At 30.7% G+C, this 17,397-nt stretch overlaps 1 protein-coding gene across 1 annotated transcript in view; it reads left to right on the plus strand.

Moving 5' to 3' along the window:
• Window positions 1-1,199: 1,199 nt before the first annotated feature.
• The window catches only part of LOC130677417 (alpha-2C adrenergic receptor), a 115,792-nt gene continuing 99,594 nt past the window's right edge, over window positions 1,200-17,397 (plus strand). The window contains exon 1 of the mRNA XM_057484175.1: window positions 1,200-4,932. Within this exon, the coding sequence (XP_057340158.1) occupies window positions 3,868-4,932 (1,065 nt within the window). The 5' untranslated portion in view covers window positions 1,200-3,867. The remainder of the gene's footprint in view (window positions 4,933-17,397) is intronic.

Below are 17,397 nucleotides of genomic sequence, written 5' to 3' on the forward strand. Positions count from 1 at the left end.
ATCAATTCTAAGTTTTGGTCGGCTCTGTCGATTGCCACCAAGAACTTTCAAATCGGTTGATTTGTTCCAAAGATATCGTCGGACAAAAAAAGTATACACACACACACATACAGAAAAAAAATTTATCTTGAGACAAGAAAATATTTTTGAAGACAAACGTTTTCGGGAACCAAGTCAAGATTTTCTTGAGCCAAGAGAATTCGTCTTGGTTGGAGAAGATTTTTACTTTATCTAAGAAAATTTAGGTCTCCAAAAAAATTTTCTTGAATCAAGAATATTTACCTTCAGTCGAGAATTTTTTTTTTGTGTGCACATACACACGGACGTTCATACGGGAATAGTCAGTATAGCTTCCTAGGACCTCAAAACGTCGACATCTGATAAAAACTCGAGTTTCGAAAATCGGACCGAAACCAATAACTTTTTTTGAAAATTTGAAATTTTCTTAGCGGGAAGTTAAAAATAAATAAATCAAAATTTGAACTTTTCCATGTCTAATTTAACATCTTCTCCATTTATTTATAAAATGACTAGTTTGTTGTCGTGATTTATGAATCCCTCCTTTAGCAAGTCATTTTACCCCTACCTCCCCTATCTTAAAATTAAATTCCGAGTATCGGAATAATTACCAACTTTCAATAGCGCTTGAATTACAATCTAAATTTAATATCTCTAATCTATATTTCCCAGTGAACTTTACCAATTATTTTTCTTCATTAGGGTTAATTAATAATAACAAAAAAAACCAACAATAATAAATAAATCCCAGCGTTGAATTTCCGAAAAAAGGGCCATTAGCCCTCTCCCCTTTTACTCCTGCCATTAAGACAATCCCTAGGCAATAAAAAACCTAAGAAAATTTCCATAAACCAAAAGTTTAATAATTATTTAGTCATTATATCCCAGTAGCCCAGTTACAAACTCGTTAAACAAAACGAGGCAACTATGTCGATGGTCAAAAGTCGACTGTCCTCACAATGCACGCACTTTTCCCCCTTTTTTTATCCCCAGTATCCTCGACACCCACACCCTGGCATCCTCACACCCCAACCCCAACCCCAACCCCATATATCCATCTTTTACTCCACAAAAGCACAGATAGTGCGCGCCATGCGCTACGCTTGCGCCCTAAGCAGACTGAGCCGTCGCCGCGGCTACGTCGGTCGGTCGGTCGCACGACGTCGAGGACTCGCGCGAACGTCGACGCCTCCAGTCAGCCTTCAGCGAGCCAAAGCTCTTTAATCTTAAACTTTTATCTCGCTCTCTCTCGGCGATTTATAAACTTGCCCAAGTCGGTTGACACCCGAGTAAACAAACAACTTAAATTAATTAATAATTAAATATCTTGCGCGATTTCAGAGAGTCAGTATTTACTTTTCACACTTCCCAAGTCTTCAAATAAACCTTCAATTAATTTGTTTTAATTAACGACCTCAAATTATAATTTCACAAATTTTTTAAATTATTTGTCCAAGTGGTTAAAATTTTTTTTCATTTTATTTTTTTTTTTTTTATATGTTTTATCTTAAACCCTATTCGTCCAACCTGTCGGATTGACTTGGACCGAGTACTCATCAGTTCAGTGACACAGACATAATAAATTAATAATAATAATAGTAAAAATAATAATCGATATTATTAATTGTGAGGTGATTTTATTTAAAAAAAAAAAAAATCCTAAACTTTTAAGTGGGCCGACAATGCAAGTTGAGTGCACCTGCGACACGCGACTTGACGCACGTTAGCAGTGAAAAATAATAAAATTAATTTGTAAAAAGTGAAGTGAATTCGATTATCGAACACATTTATTTGAGGGGTTGAATTAATAATAATAAATAATAAATAAAAAAAAAAAAAAAAAAAAAAAAAAGTAAATATTTTTTGATAAAAAAAAAAAAGAGGACAGTACGTTCTCTCGTCGTCGTCGTGCGATGCTCGAGGCTGAAGTAGTGACACGTATAAGACGTGAGTCCGCACGTTTCAAGAGGTAGCACCACGAAAGATCACTAGCTAATCAGCTGCTCTTATTATTATCATTGTTACGTAATTCACGGCCAAGGCGACGACGACGACGACGAAGACGAAAGACAACAAAGTTTATTCTTCTGTTCAATAATATTTATAAAACTATATAAACATATATAAATAGCCGTCAATTATTTATTTATCACTTTTATTTTTGTCTCTTATCAATTACTGATAAAAAATTTTTAATGGACAATTTGGTCACGTAAACAAATGGTCGATTTTTAGTGAAATTTCATAAACTGAAATTAAATATCCGACGTAAAAAAAAAAGAAAAAAAAAATCGAAATTAAAATTTCGAATTAAATGACAATTTGATACAGTGATTTAATTAACTGTGTAAATAAAGTGTACAGTTTAATAAATAACTTAAGTGCGTGGCTCATTTCCCTTAATCCTAAATTCAAATAATTGCCATTGACTTTTATAAATTATAATAGATTTAAAAAAAAATTATATTTAAAGTAGACGTAAAACGAGAGCAGGCAGGAGTAAATTCCTTCGTGGAGTTACAAGATCAAATAAAAATAAATAATTAATTATTAATAAAGTTAAGATCTCTAATTTATTTGTTATATTGTTGTAGAATATTAATATTAAAAAAAATAATAATAATAATAATAAACAGGTCGGAGCAGTACGGGTGACTAGCCTTCTTAAAGCCTATATGATAATAAATTTATCATCGGCGTCATTAGCACGGCACTCAATTGTTATAAAAAAATATTTAATTAATAAGGAAGGATAAATAATTAGGCGAGAAAAATTTAATTGTAAAATAAAGGGGAAATTTTTGGGTGAATAAAAAAAATATACGAGCTGGTTAATTAATTGATAGACGGTTTAATTAAGTAGAAGGATAATTTTAATAAAAAAGATATTAAATATATCAGTTCCTCTTTATTTTATCCTCAGAGCCCCTCTATTTTCACCCACTCACTCACTCACTGAGAGGGTGTTCACTAACGCGAGCAATAAGCAGCTGAATATTTTAAAAAATTCAAACTCGCCTTTAATTTTTATCCCTCCTTCCCCTCCTCCTCCGTCTCGTTTTAAAAACGGGCCTCACATTTTGTAACTGAGGTGGACTGACGGAGTTCGGGGACCAATTTAATAGCACGCAATTTTTGAATATTATTTGCTTGTCAATTTCATTATAAATATATTCAATTAGTATATCATATATAGTATTTATAATTACATATACATATATATATTTATTAAATAGTGTACAATATAATTGTCACTGTAGTCTATTTATTTTGTATATAATAAATATTCCTAGTCTTATTGTAATCCCACTGGGCCGTTACAAAACGCACAATATGAGCAATAAATTTTAAATTTAAAAAATTGAAAAATAATTTAAAAAAAAAAAATCTGTATTAATAAAATAATATAAGTAATAAATATAAAGACCGTCCAAAATAAAATCAGTAAATTAAAAAATAAAAGTGAAAAGTGTGTAACGAAAAAATAAAACGGATTAATAAATGTGTAGGCGATGAGGCCATCCTGAATCGGGCATGTTGGCCTTGGCCTCACCGAGATGCTACGAGAGGTATCAAAGTCTACAGAACGAAGAGGTAAAAATATATATTACAAAGTACGTAGACGAGGAACTTTATCAGAAGAATTCAGTAAAAGGGATAATAGTATCAGTGTCTTGGATAGTAACATTTATGTTTTTACTACTGTCTCCCGCGGCGGGTTTACCGTTGACTCAAAGCACCTTGAGCTCAACGATAGCGACGACGGAGTTGGATCCGATGACGGAAACAACAAGTGGATCACATATAACGTGGATACGATAGCAAAAGCTTGGGTCGAAGGTGCAAGTCATGCCGGGCTACGAGGGCGCGGTGATTAACGTCATCAGCGCCAGTGATAGTCTGGCGTCGACGAGCATCTTCGAGGTTAACATGAATAACAATACGTCTGTTACTTATGATTCGTCTCCATCAAACACCAGTAATATTTATACTGTCATTACACCATCGTACGAGTCGACGACAGCCGTAATTTCGTCCTCGACTACGGAGGAACAGGAACGAGGAAGTGAAGAGGAACAAGTTGGAAGAGGGGAAGAACAAGAGGCAGAAGAGGAGACAATTACAGACTTAAATATTTGTAGTGGCTGTCTATTTAAGCAAACAAGACTTGAAGAAGAGGAGGAAGAAGACGAAGGTTATGCGTCAGGGGATGAGTCCATTGATTCGATAGATCGTGAGAGCGAAAAAATAAATGTTGATTTAATTGAAGAGGAATTTAAAGACACTGGGTTACTATTTAGTTCCGAGGAGGATTTTATCACCATGGACGAGTTCAATGGTAGTTATTTTAACAAAAGCTATGAGGAGTTTAGTATAAATGATAATAATAATAGCAGAGATGACAACGAAACTTATATCGAAGGTCTGTATCCGTCGGGCTACAGCCTGATACAGATAATATTTGCCTCGATTGCGGCGACGATACTCATGATTATTGTCGTCGTTGGGAATATGCTCGTTATAATAGCAATCGCGACTGAAAAGGCGCTCAAGAATATTCAGAACTGGTTCATCGCGAGTTTGGCGGTTGCTGATTTTTTTTTGGGCCTTATAATAATGCCCTTTTCGTTGGCCAACGAGATAATGGGCTACTGGATATTTGGGTACTGGTGGTGTGATATTTACTCGGCGATGGACGTGCTACTGTGCACCGCGAGTATTATGAATCTGTGTTTGATAAGCTTGGATAGATACTGGAGCATTACACAGGCTGTTAAGTATCTCAAGAAACGGACTCCGGCAAGGGCCTTTTTTATGATCACGCTTGTTTGGATTCTCTCCGCGCTTATTTGCATCCCACCGCTTTTGGGCTGGAAAAGACCCAGTCCTGAAGAGGAGTTTCCCAAGTGCAAGGTAATTTTACTTTATTAATCATTTTAATTACTGTACGTTATTTTATTTCACTGATCGGTTATACGGTTTCGGCCCCGTCTCTGTTATATTTTTTAAACACCTGAAAATTTATTGAACTTACGGATAAATAGTAATGAAAAAGGGAAGTCGTGGCACCACCAAATGATCGCGAATTCTTGTAGAACTCGACGAAATGATTTTTTTTCAAATAATAACTTCTTCAAAAATGGACTAATTCAGAGGTTTTTTTTTTTCAAAATTTTCATCTTTAAACGGACTTTCCGAAAAAAAATACAAAAAAATTGAAGATATGAAAATCTATGAAATATTTCACTTTTTGGAAAAAATTGCATTTTTCTCGAAATCCATTTTTCTCAGAAACTAAGCGAGATATCGAAAATTTTATACTTTAAGAAAGTCTTATTTCGTCGAGTTCTACAAGAATTTGCGGTCAATTATCGGCGCCACGGAAATTGTAGAATCCCCTAAAATTGCACCGAAATTTTTCACAACGTTCCTTATCCGTTATTGTGTTCGTTAATGAACGATTTTCTCAAAATTATGATATATTTATATATATAGGGGAAGGGGGGGCAAAACGGGATGCTTAACGAAAAATTTAGTTTTTAGGGACATAAATATCGTAAATTGGCTTCATTTTGATTCTATTTAAAATAAATATAACGAATTTTAGACTGCCATCAGAAAAAAAATTTTTATTTTCTGCGGGCAAAATGGGATACCCCAAAAAAAAGTAAATTTTTTTTTTTTTTTTTTTTCAAGTGAATAAAATTGATGTAATACTGTCTTTCTAAATTGATGTAAGTAATAAAATTTACTCTCAACATATTTTTAAAGAAGTTTTTCCTTATTATTTCTTTTCAAAATTTGAAATTGGCGCCAATATTATACTTTTCGCAAAAAATATAAAAATGTTTTTTTTTTAGCTTTTAATAGTGTAAAATGATACTAAATGTCATTTTTGACCATTTTCGAAAGTTTTTCGAAAAAAAAAAATTTTGACGAAATTTTGAGGGTATCCCATTTTGCCGGCCTATCCCGCTTTGCCCCCCCCCCCCTCCCATCCCCTATATATATTCCCCAGAAGAATGCAAATGAACTTAATTTTTTTAGAGTATCCTCAGATTTATTTTTGTCTACCGAAATTTAAACTAAATAATAAAAATATTAAATATTTTTTGTCACCTATTTCTTGTTCATGTATAAATATATTCATATTCATATACATATGAGATTGTTATGTTGCCTAAAGGCAGAGAAAAAGAAAATAAAAAGTGAGCTGTCGGTAACAGCGAGGTATATTATTTTTTACTTTATTGGATTCTTTTGCACCAGTACGTGAAAAAAAAGCATATAAACACATTTATTCACACACATCGATATATTTACATGTATATATATTTAAAATATACACTGAAAGTTGACCCATTTTATAAAAGCATACGCTGAGTGAACCAAATACGTATCACCTTGCGTGATAAATTTAACTTCTCTTTTAACTTTTCTCCTTTTAATTCATTTTCCATTTTCTGTCTCTATGCTTGTTCTGAATCCATCTGTTCTACGGATACTATTGACAAAAAATATTATTTTGGTCATTCGAATTATTATATATCGAGCCGCAGGTACTACCGGAAAATAATTTCGCTACAGATCCAAGTCCTCGAGGCTGTCAGCGCTGTTCATTTCGATTGTCAGCGACGTCAATCCGTTTGCCGACTAAAAAAATACCCAAAAGTTTATGAAAACCCGAATCGCGACTGTCACTCGCTGGACGGACTCGTTAAAAATCGTCTGATCTACACAAAAAAAATGTCTCGTATTTTTGTTTTAAAAAAATGGCATTGTGACAATTTTCGGAAATTGAAATTTTTAATGAGGCCCGAGTCTGGGCTCGTGAAAAAATGTCATTCAATAATATTGACATCTATGTTATTAATAGGGCCAGGATTTTTGCGTTAATTTAAAAATAATTTATAATTAGTGGTATGAAACTTTTTATACTACGGGAAAAATATTGGTCTTATGAAAAAAGTTTTCAAACGAAAGTTATAGGAAATTTAATTTTCTAAAAAAAATGTCTCTTATAATTTTTTCTTAGGACTAATAAGAAAGCCGTAATTTCAAAATCAAGATTTTCTTGATTAACCAAATTTTGAATCATTCATTATGAATCTTAATTTTTGAATTACGGTGAAAATATTGGTCCTATTAAAAAAGTTTTCAAACAAAAGTTGTAGAAAATTTAATTTTCTAAAGAAAATGTTTCTTATGATTTTCTTGTACGACCAATTTTTTCACCGTAATTTCAAAATTAAGATTTTCATAATTTCCCAAATTTTGAATCATTCATTATGAATCTTAATTTTTAAATTACGGTGAAAAAATTGGTCGTACAAGAAAATCATACGAGACATTTTCTTTAGAAAATCAAATTTCCAACAATTTTTGTTCGAAAACTTTTTTACTAAGACCGATATTTTCCCCGTAATATCAAAAATTTGAACTACTCATTTCAAAGCTAAGACAAAAATCTTGTCCCTAGTTATAAATAATAATGACAATTATTATTACTTTGTTTTTTATTTGCCCTGCACTCGGGCCGGCTATTACTTAAAATTTACATCGTATAGGAATTCTTTTTCTCTTGCGCGATCAATGTTGACTGTAGTTGTGCGCTTAAGTAACTCTTGAAGTTTAATTAAGTAAATTTTCTAAGTACTCGAGTGTACAAATTTAAAGGAAAATATAGAGAAGAGGATAAAGAAGAAGAGGAAGAAGTGAAATTAAGAAGCAGTAGTGGGATAGTTTTATTTAAGAGTTAACATTTTTATCGATTTAAATAAATTAAATATTTAATTAACTTGATAGTTTGATATTTTATTCATCGTTTTAATTATTTGTACAGCCAAAGTATAATTTTGTGCTGTTTAACTTATGATAAGTCGGCTATTATTTAAATTATTTATCTTAAAATAACCAAACTTTGCTGTTGTTTTATTTAATTTTATGAAAAGAAAAAGAAAAATTTTAACTTACATAAAATTAAATTAATTATTTCAAGTCATTAAATTAATTACAAGTTAAATGGTGGATTTGACGTTGACTTGAACTACTTTTTATAAAAGTACTTTTATTACTTCAAATATACATTTTTTTTTTTAAATATTAAAATATAAATTTATAAATTTTGATTCAGAATTTTGTATTTTACTTGTTTGTTGTCAAGTGAATTCAATATAGCATCGTATCGAAAATACAATATCAATTTTTTTTGGTGTTGCATTGATATACCGGTACGATATTACCATTTTAAGAAGTAGACAGAGAAGCAGCGGAATAAAAATAAAAAGTACCGGGAGTTGAAAAATAAAAAAAAATAAATAGCTTGAAAAATTTTCCATTCCGACGATGTCTCGTATCTTCTTGACAGAACGCAACCTCATTCACAGAGTTGACACTTAGTAGACGTGTCCTCGAACGATTTCCAATTCATCGAACATCATTTACTGATGCTCATCGTAAATACGCGCAGATGTAATAAATTCACATTCATTATAATTTTTCCCCTAATAAACTACACCCCCTCCTCTCCTTAAATCAAAGGATAATAATTTTTTATATTTTAATTCCACTGACTAAATTAAAGAATCGTCGAGACAAAATTTAATTAACTGTCTGAGGTAAAATGACATCATTTCATATAAATTTTTCTTTATTCTTCATAAGAAATGGGCCAAGCTACCCCCCTTCCTTTTTTTTTAAATTTTTACCAAAAGTTTTAAGCCCGCAGTTTCATCTTAATTGACCACTTTACCCCTTCTTCTTTGGACCGTGAAAATTTTTAGGCAAAAAAAAAAATTTTTCTTTAAAAGTGTTGCATCTTACCCCATTTATGAGAGGTATATTTATCACTAGATATATATATTTATCACTTGAAATAATGATACTGAAGTTAGCCGACGTTTAATAATTTTTGAAATTTTTTCAACACCACAAATTATAAAAAAAAAAATATTTTAAAAAATTGCACTTATAGTTTTTTTAATTTTCTACAAGTGCATATTTTCAGTTTTTTTCTTAAAATAATTTTTCGTATTCAGGAAAAAAAACAAAAAAGAAAATTTGGTCTGAGATGTACCTGAAGATCAGAACGTTCTTAGCGCAACGAAAAAAAAAAAATTGGAAAGTAAAAAATCTACTGGATGACTAGATTTCTGAAATGTTTCGCGTTTCAATGCTGGTATGTCAGCCAAAAATGTTAAGCCACCCCCAATTTCCGGAACTACCCCTTGAGTAGTCAATTACGTAACTTTTTTTCAGGTGCATGGTCCGAGAATGTTAACGCGTTTGACCAAAAAAAATTGTCCAATTAAATATACTATTATTGTAGAGTAATAAAAAAAAAAAAATTTTAAGCCACTTGAAATAAGTAGGATTATCGTTATCACAATATTTGACCCACACACAGACCCATCATATTATATAAAATATTATTATTATAATCACTCGTCACTCTTTATTTTTGACTCTATCCGGCGGCTTTCAAGGTTCCCCGGAATATAATAGTCGATTAGATAATTATTTTGAGTGACGGCATTAATACTAATAGTGATAGTAATACCAGTAATAGCTGGTGACGTTTATCGAATTAAAAAGCAACATTTAGTGATGAGCTTTACCCGTGTGAAAAAAATTCGTTCCAAAAAGATTAAAAAAAAAATCCGCATGTGGAACTTCTAAACATGAGACAGATTAGAACTTCGAATGGAACTTTTTTAGAACGTTAGTAATTTTGATGGTAAAAAAAAAATTTTTATGAGCGAATTTAAAGTAAAAAAAGGACTTTTTTGGAACTTTTTTAGAATTTCAAAAAATTCAAAAGTAGTGATTTTTGAACTATTTTGTTATGTTTCTAGAACATCTTTATTCTACAAACGATGCAAAAAAAAGTGATTTTGAAACGCCTTTTTTAGTTCACAAAAAAGTCAAAAGTGGTGATTTTTGAACTTTTTTGAAATGTTTTTAGAACGTCTATTTTAGTTTTATAATAGGTTTTAAAGTAATGATTTTTGGACCATTTTTGAATGTTTTTGGAACGTCTTTTTTAGTCTATAATATAATTAAAAGTGGTGATTATGGAACTTTTTTGGAATTTCCATATAAAATTCCAAAAAATTTCCAAAAACGTCTTCTTTTTTGACGCTTTGCTCCTAAAAACTTTTTTTTTTATCATCAAAATTACTAACGTTCCAAAAAAGTTCTATTCGAAGTTCTTATATGTCTCATGTTTAGAAGTTCCACATGCGGAACTTTTTTGGAACGAATTTTTTTTACACAGGAAAGCTTTAAAAAAATCTTCGAAATTGATGAATATCCTTAAAAATAAATGCACTAAGTAAAATAAATTTTGTTTTATTTAAAATAATTTAATAGTAAAACTAAAATACTGACTCGTTTGGGATTCCCAGCTTTTTAGATGCTATCGAGGTGCACTATCGTGCACTGGCAGCTCGGGAAATTCTCGGGAATTGGAACGAATTACTTGGCACTTTTTTACTTTTTTATTCTTTTATATATTTATCTCTCTTGTGCTCTCTCGGTCTCTCACGGGTAGTAGATTCGAGCTTTCTACGTCCAACTATTCTTTCCCGCATCATTCTGTCTCATCCACTCTGAAGTCTTCCATTTCACTGCTACTATTTTATTTTTTACTTTTATTTTTTTTTTACGAGTTACTCGAGTGCGCTTTTTAGCTTCACCAAAATCCCACCTCATGTTCAAGATTATTGATTTCACGCGGTTCACCCACGAATTTATTTTGATCCCAGTGCAACTAGTTAAAGTCTTTCGGTTATTTGTCGATGAGAAATGTGGAAAATACAACCCAGTAATATAATAACGAAAAATAGAGCTTAGATTTTTTAGATTTAATAAATCGCTGAAATAAATTTATTGAATTTATTGAAAAACTTTATTCCAACACTGTACTTAACCTCATTACTCATTATTGTTTTCAGTACACAGTAAAAAATATTGTGTATTTGTGTTAAAAACGGTCCGAGTTAAATTTTTTGTGTTGATTATTTTGTGTCAAATCAACACAATTCTCTGTGTTACTTTAAAATTTTTAATCGATCTACTATTCAACACTTTAAAAGTGTTACCTAGTACAAAAATCGATATTATCAACATTTATTAAGTGTTACTTTAAAATCAACACAAAAAAAGTGTTGAAGCGACAGTTGAATTGTGTTAAAAAAATGTCTTTCTTCTATTCACGCGGGAAGCGACATTAAGCATCAGTTTTACTTGGTTAGTTATTATTTTTGTGACATTAATTTTATTTATTTTCAATTAGACATGAAAAAATAAAGTTGACAAAGTTCATGATTCGTATAGTTTAAAAAAAAAAAAAAAATATTTAAAAAATTGCATCTGTGGCTTTTTTACTTTTCTACGTGCGCACATTTTTATTTTTTATTTTTTTTTCGTAATTGATTTGTTGATAAAAAAATTGAAAAATTGTTAACTGTCTGCTAACTTTAGGATCATGTTTACTATCACAAAATAGTTAAATGTTAAATAATAATTGTTGACACTTTTGATAACCTAAAAATAATTCATGGTACAAAAATAAAATGTAAAAGTTAACATTTTTTTTGTGTCACCATTAACATTTAAAAAGTGTTGAAGTTACTTCTCATATTACTCGAATTGTGTGTTGAAATTTTAACACAAATTTTGTGTTTAAATTCAACACAAACAGTCTGTGTTGAAAAATAACACAAATATTGTGTGGACCGTTTCTAACATACAGATTGTGTTGATTTTAACACAATTTTTTTTACTGTACACACGCATTAATATTCAGAGAAAAAGGGGAGGGGGAAAACTGGGTCTGGAAAAAAAATTCCAACTGTAAGTTTTTTGTCCACAAATACTCGGTATTAATATGACCCGGCTGGAAAAATTTTAATATGAGCCGGAAATTAAAAAATAATTCAATCAAATTCTGAATAATTTCATATTAAAAATTTTTAAAAGCTGATTAAAAATTCTGGATTGGTCGTAAAAAATTGGGGTGGCCCATTTTACCCCATAATGTCCAGGTTGATCTTTTGTACTTTATATTAGGAAAACTTTAACGGAGTTAATTTTAATTTCCCTCTCTCTCACTGTATAATTAATTCCTATGAAAATTTATGACCAGGATAGGAAAATTTTCCGGATAAGGGATTATGTTTTCCACGAGTTATAAATAACCAAATAACCTTTCATAAATTTTTTTCTATGGGCATAATTAAAAAGTAGAGTTGTTAAGTTCAGTGAACATTATCTAAGTATTTAGTCCAAGGTAATTTCCATATAATAATAAACATGAGGAATTATGTAAAAATAATTAGGTTAGTTGGTTAGGTAAACAAAACAGCTCGGCTGTGTGGGATCTAGATGCCTTTTGATGTATGAATGACCGGTCAGAAAAAAGCTAAAGGGCGCGCTGTTGAAAGTTCACCGTTGATAAATAAAAGGGCGAAAAAGGCGTAAATGCTCGGCATATAAAATAAAAAATATATAAACTGAGGTAAAAAAGAAAAATAAACTCAAGAAAGTATGAGACAAGGAAGGCCATGAATTAGCCGGACATGAGAAACGGGAAGCCAGCTAATCCACTTTCAGGATTTTCATTTTTAAAAAACTTTCTCAGAGTGCACTCTTCGCTTATATTTTGCGGAATTATCAACGAAACTTTATCAACTATTTTTTTTTTTAAATAAATACATTAACAAAATTTTTTTTTTTTAACTTCCGCCAAGAAAATTTCAAATTTTAAAAAAAAGTTATTGGTTTCGGTCCGATTTTCGAAAATCGAGTTTTCATCAGATGTCAACGTTTTTAGGTCCTAGGAAGCTATTCTGACTATTCCCGAATGGACGTGTGTGTGTGTAAACTTTTTTTTGTCCGACGATATCTTTGGAACGAATGAACCGATTTGAACGTACTTGGTGGCAATCGAAAGGGCTCACCAAAACTTAGAATTGAGTAGACTTTGGGGTAGATTGGTCATGTAGTTTACGAGTCATACAAAGAATAAAAATTAACAATTTTTTTTGTTTTTGGTTTTTTGCGTATAACTTATAAACCACTCGCCCGATTCGCCTTAAAATGTAGTCAGTTTCAAATCTAGTTGAGCCCTTTCAATTGCCACCAAAAATGTTCAAATCAGTTCATTCCATCCAAAGATATCTTCGGACAAAAATTATAATTTTTCAGTGAAGGTATGTTTTACCGGCCTAACAAATTTTTTAGCTCAAAAATTTACAAGTAATAATGTTTCCAAGCTCCCTGAACTCCAATACAGCGGGGTTTTGAGGCTAGCCCACAGGGTCAGGCGGTTTTCAGATTTTTTCCAACGGAAATTGATTCTAATACAAAATTCAACAATTTTGTCTCGTTTTATTTACTACAGAAATATTTTATTCTTATTCACGACTAAGAACAATAGAGAAGAAAAAATTATACATACATATATATATAATATATATTGTTAGCATATAAATGGTGATTGTAGAAAGAATATGAAACCCGTGAGGTATTTTACCCACTCGTATTCAGATACAAAACACCTGAATACGTTTTAATGTTTAAGTGTGCGTTGTTAAATTTATAAGCAGACCGTTTACTTGTACAAGTAGACTAGGCAGAGGAGTATGAGTTTGAATCCACGTACACAATCCTTCGGCAACACAATTCCTAGTGTTTTTCCTCGTTGGAAAACAGTCGTGTCCCATGCCCATTATTATGTACAGTCAGCATAGAATTTCCCGAATATAATGTTACAATACGAATACATCTACATATAAATATACATACATAAATTTACAATGTGTGAGTAAACTCTTACTCTGACTCTGACTCTAGCTCTGACTCTGGCTCTAGCTCTAACTCTAGCTCTGGCTCGCAGTGAACGAGAATACAGTGAATATAATATTGTATATTTCGCACTGGTATTCACTCGGGATTTTCCAACGCCTCTAGGGTCGTAACAACAAAACGAGAAATGTTTTCAATATTATTAATGGCAGTCCGGCTACTGGGACACTGCTGAGAAAAGACGGGAAAAGAAAAAAAGTTTTTAAAGTCGAGCAAAAAATTGAGATAAACTAAAGACATTAAAGTTGAATAACAAAAAAAATAATCATAATAATTATTATTATTCTAAGAAAATTTGAATTTTAACTTTGAATTGAAATAACGTAGAAACTAATGGGTCTATGGAAAAATTTAAAGAGATGTTTTTTTTAGGAAATTTTATTCTCTACAAATTTAGTCATATGCATTTTTATCGTATCTTTGATAAATAAGTCGTAATTTGAATTTTAAGTACTCAGTTTATAATAAAATTTAAAATTCAATTTCCTTAAAGTATGGCGACATTAAAATTAAAATTCTGATCAAACTAAGGGAAATATGAGAAAAATGTAAGTATACAATTTTATAGGAAATTAAATTTTCTACAAAAAAGTACTGAGTTACTTTTTTTGTAAACTCAGTTGGTTCGGCGCAATTTTAATTCTAAGTTCAGTATAAAATATTCGTAATTTATTTTTTTAATTTAAAAAAAAATTCCTTTTGAAATTATTTTATAAATTTCATAAGGAGTTTAAGACCCAAATGTTGATCTCTATTTCCCTGTAATTTTTCTCCACTTTGTACATTTCCAGCAGATATATATAATACTTTTAAGCAGTTTCTTCTCTAAAAAACTTTTCTCTTAACTATTCCAACTTCTCGAGCTACTGATTCCATTACAGTATCTCTGTTACACTCATTACTCATTACATTAACTTATTCCAGATCTTTCATCTCTTTAACTTTATTTCTTTTTATTTTCCAACTCACAAATTGAACAGAGGATGATTTACGGAGGTAGAAAAAAGTAAAATTTACTGCAATACCAGTACACTGAGCATTAAATCTCAGTAATGCTAGAAAATACCTTTGACTTATAATATCCGTTAAAGTTGGACGTTGCCTTTTACTTTTTTTTTTAATTTTATCAAAGAATTATATTTTTCTGTTACTGAGGCACTGACCTGCACTTAAATGTGTAAATCAAATTTTTTAAATAAATACACTCAGATAAATTTTAACCCTCAAATAAAATACGTCTGTCAAATTTCAATGTGACATTTTTACCCCTTTCGGTTACATGACTAATTCAAAATATCTAATTTAAAATATCTGACGACAAAAGATCTAATGACAAAATATTTTAATCAACGATCATCGCATTGGTTTTAGATCAGGTTTGAATTCTATTATAGTACAAGATATTTTTGGATTAGATCGAATTTCTTAGATATTTAGGGTCAAATATTTAGTCGTGACACCGCATAAAAAAATTACCGATAATCCGAAAATTTTCAAAATTTCCCTTTGAATTAACTCTGGGTCCATATTTCTTACCCTTACAAAGGAGCCTCAACTTTGCTCGAGTTGAATATCTCTACTGACGACAAATTTGAACTTTGAATTTATATTTTTTCAACTTTAAAAAAATTAAATAATCAAATTATTATTGTTTTAAAAATTACGACAAATCTGCCTCAAAAGTACTCATGGAAAGTCTTCTACTCTAAAATTTCTTCGAAGTTCAAAAAATGATCAACTGAAAATTCAGAATTGTCTCAAATTTGAAAATTCCGTTTTTTACCCGGTAGTTCTATTTCCAGCGGAAAATCCTTAAAAAAAAAAAGATTGAAAATGGTCTGGGATCAAAATGGTACCCGTCGTCACTTAAGGAAGATAGCCACAGTGAGGATCGAAAAAATAGGTAATTTTGGGAATTTTCTTGACTGGGATAATAAAGGAATTTGGGGATCGGGTTTTTTTGTTTTATAAAGCATACATTGAAGATAATTCTCCTAAATTTTCATTAAAAAATATCATGTTGCTACAAAGTTATAAGCATTTTTGTGGAGCACCAAAAAAATTTCCCCCACCACGGTCTCATCTCTAACTCAAAAACGGATTATCAGAAACAAAAAAACCAAACCGCGTTGCAATCTGTATGCATGTGGTTATCGTTCCACGTAGGGGATTTGAAAATTTTGATTTGAAAAAAAAAGGCGACATATTAAAAATTTTTTCGTTTTTTTCTCATTTTTTTGGATTCAAACGGCCCTAAAAAATCTTAAAAATCAAAATTTTTAAAATCCCCTACGTGCAACTTTAGCTACTGAATAGACGAATACGGAAAAAAAAGTTGCGAATCGGTTGATATTTATGCAAATTACAGATGCGACCAGTTCAAAAAAAGTAGTTTCGAGAAAAACGCGTTTAAAGTTTTTAGTCGATGCAACGGTCAGTTGACGCGCTGTCACAAAAATGACTACAACTCGAAAAATATTCGGAATTTTCATATGAAACTCTAGATACATATTTTTGAAAATATAAACTTTGATTTAATAAAAAAAAAAAAATTTTTTTTTGAAATCTCACAGTGGTTATCCCCCTTAAAGGTTAAGTTTCTATTTGAATGATAAACACTTACCCTCGCAACCTTTTTCAAATTCTGTATAATCCAATTTTTTCAGCACAACCGTATTAATTTTACCGCAAAATTTTCCACTATACTAAAATAAATGATTTGTTTTAATGACTTTTTTGTCAATAAAATTGGCTTTTCGGTGAGTGAATGAGTTCAAGTACTGCTAGATATGATGTTTAATTAATTAAATGCCAATGCAATTAATTACAATGTTCTATTAACTACCAGACGTTCATTGAATTTGTTTTCGACAGAAATGAACGTTACTAAAACAAACGTTAAATTAATTAAAAAATAGTCAAGTCGTTATTTTATTGTTAAAGCTCGTGATTTTTGTCATTAGATAATTAAATAACTCATTAGTCGCCATTGAAATGGTTACTGAAGATCGAACGGACAAATAAGAAAATAAATTTATCAAGTAAAATAATTTATTCTCGTGATTTGAATTTTTTTCATTATTCGAGTTAATACATATTCTATTGAAATTTTTTTCCCATAATATTATTACACATTATTTGAGCTCTCTGGCTCTTTACATTATTCTTACTCCCATCATTCGTTCATTATACGCTCACGTTATAATAGTTATCGAACACTTCCGCGGAGCTTTTAATAATTCTCTATGTAATCTTCTCTCAACATATATTTTCACTTATAGAATAATAAATTATTCAACACATACTTTATCTTAAATTATTATGTAATCGCTTATATATCATCGTCACATAAATAAATTTTTCATCACAAAATTTTAGTCGAAAAAAAACAAATTTCGTTATTTTGATTAAATTACACAAAAAATTGTAAAATCGATCGCTCGGGAAAAAAATTCCAAAATTTTTTTGTATGACGAATTTCGAAATTCGCGATATTCAAAAATTTTTAGT

The sequence above is a fragment of the Microplitis mediator genome, chromosome 11 (genome assembly GCF_029852145.1).
Source record: "Microplitis mediator isolate UGA2020A chromosome 11, iyMicMedi2.1, whole genome shotgun sequence".
Taxonomy (NCBI): Eukaryota; Metazoa; Arthropoda; class Insecta; order Hymenoptera; family Braconidae; genus Microplitis; species Microplitis mediator.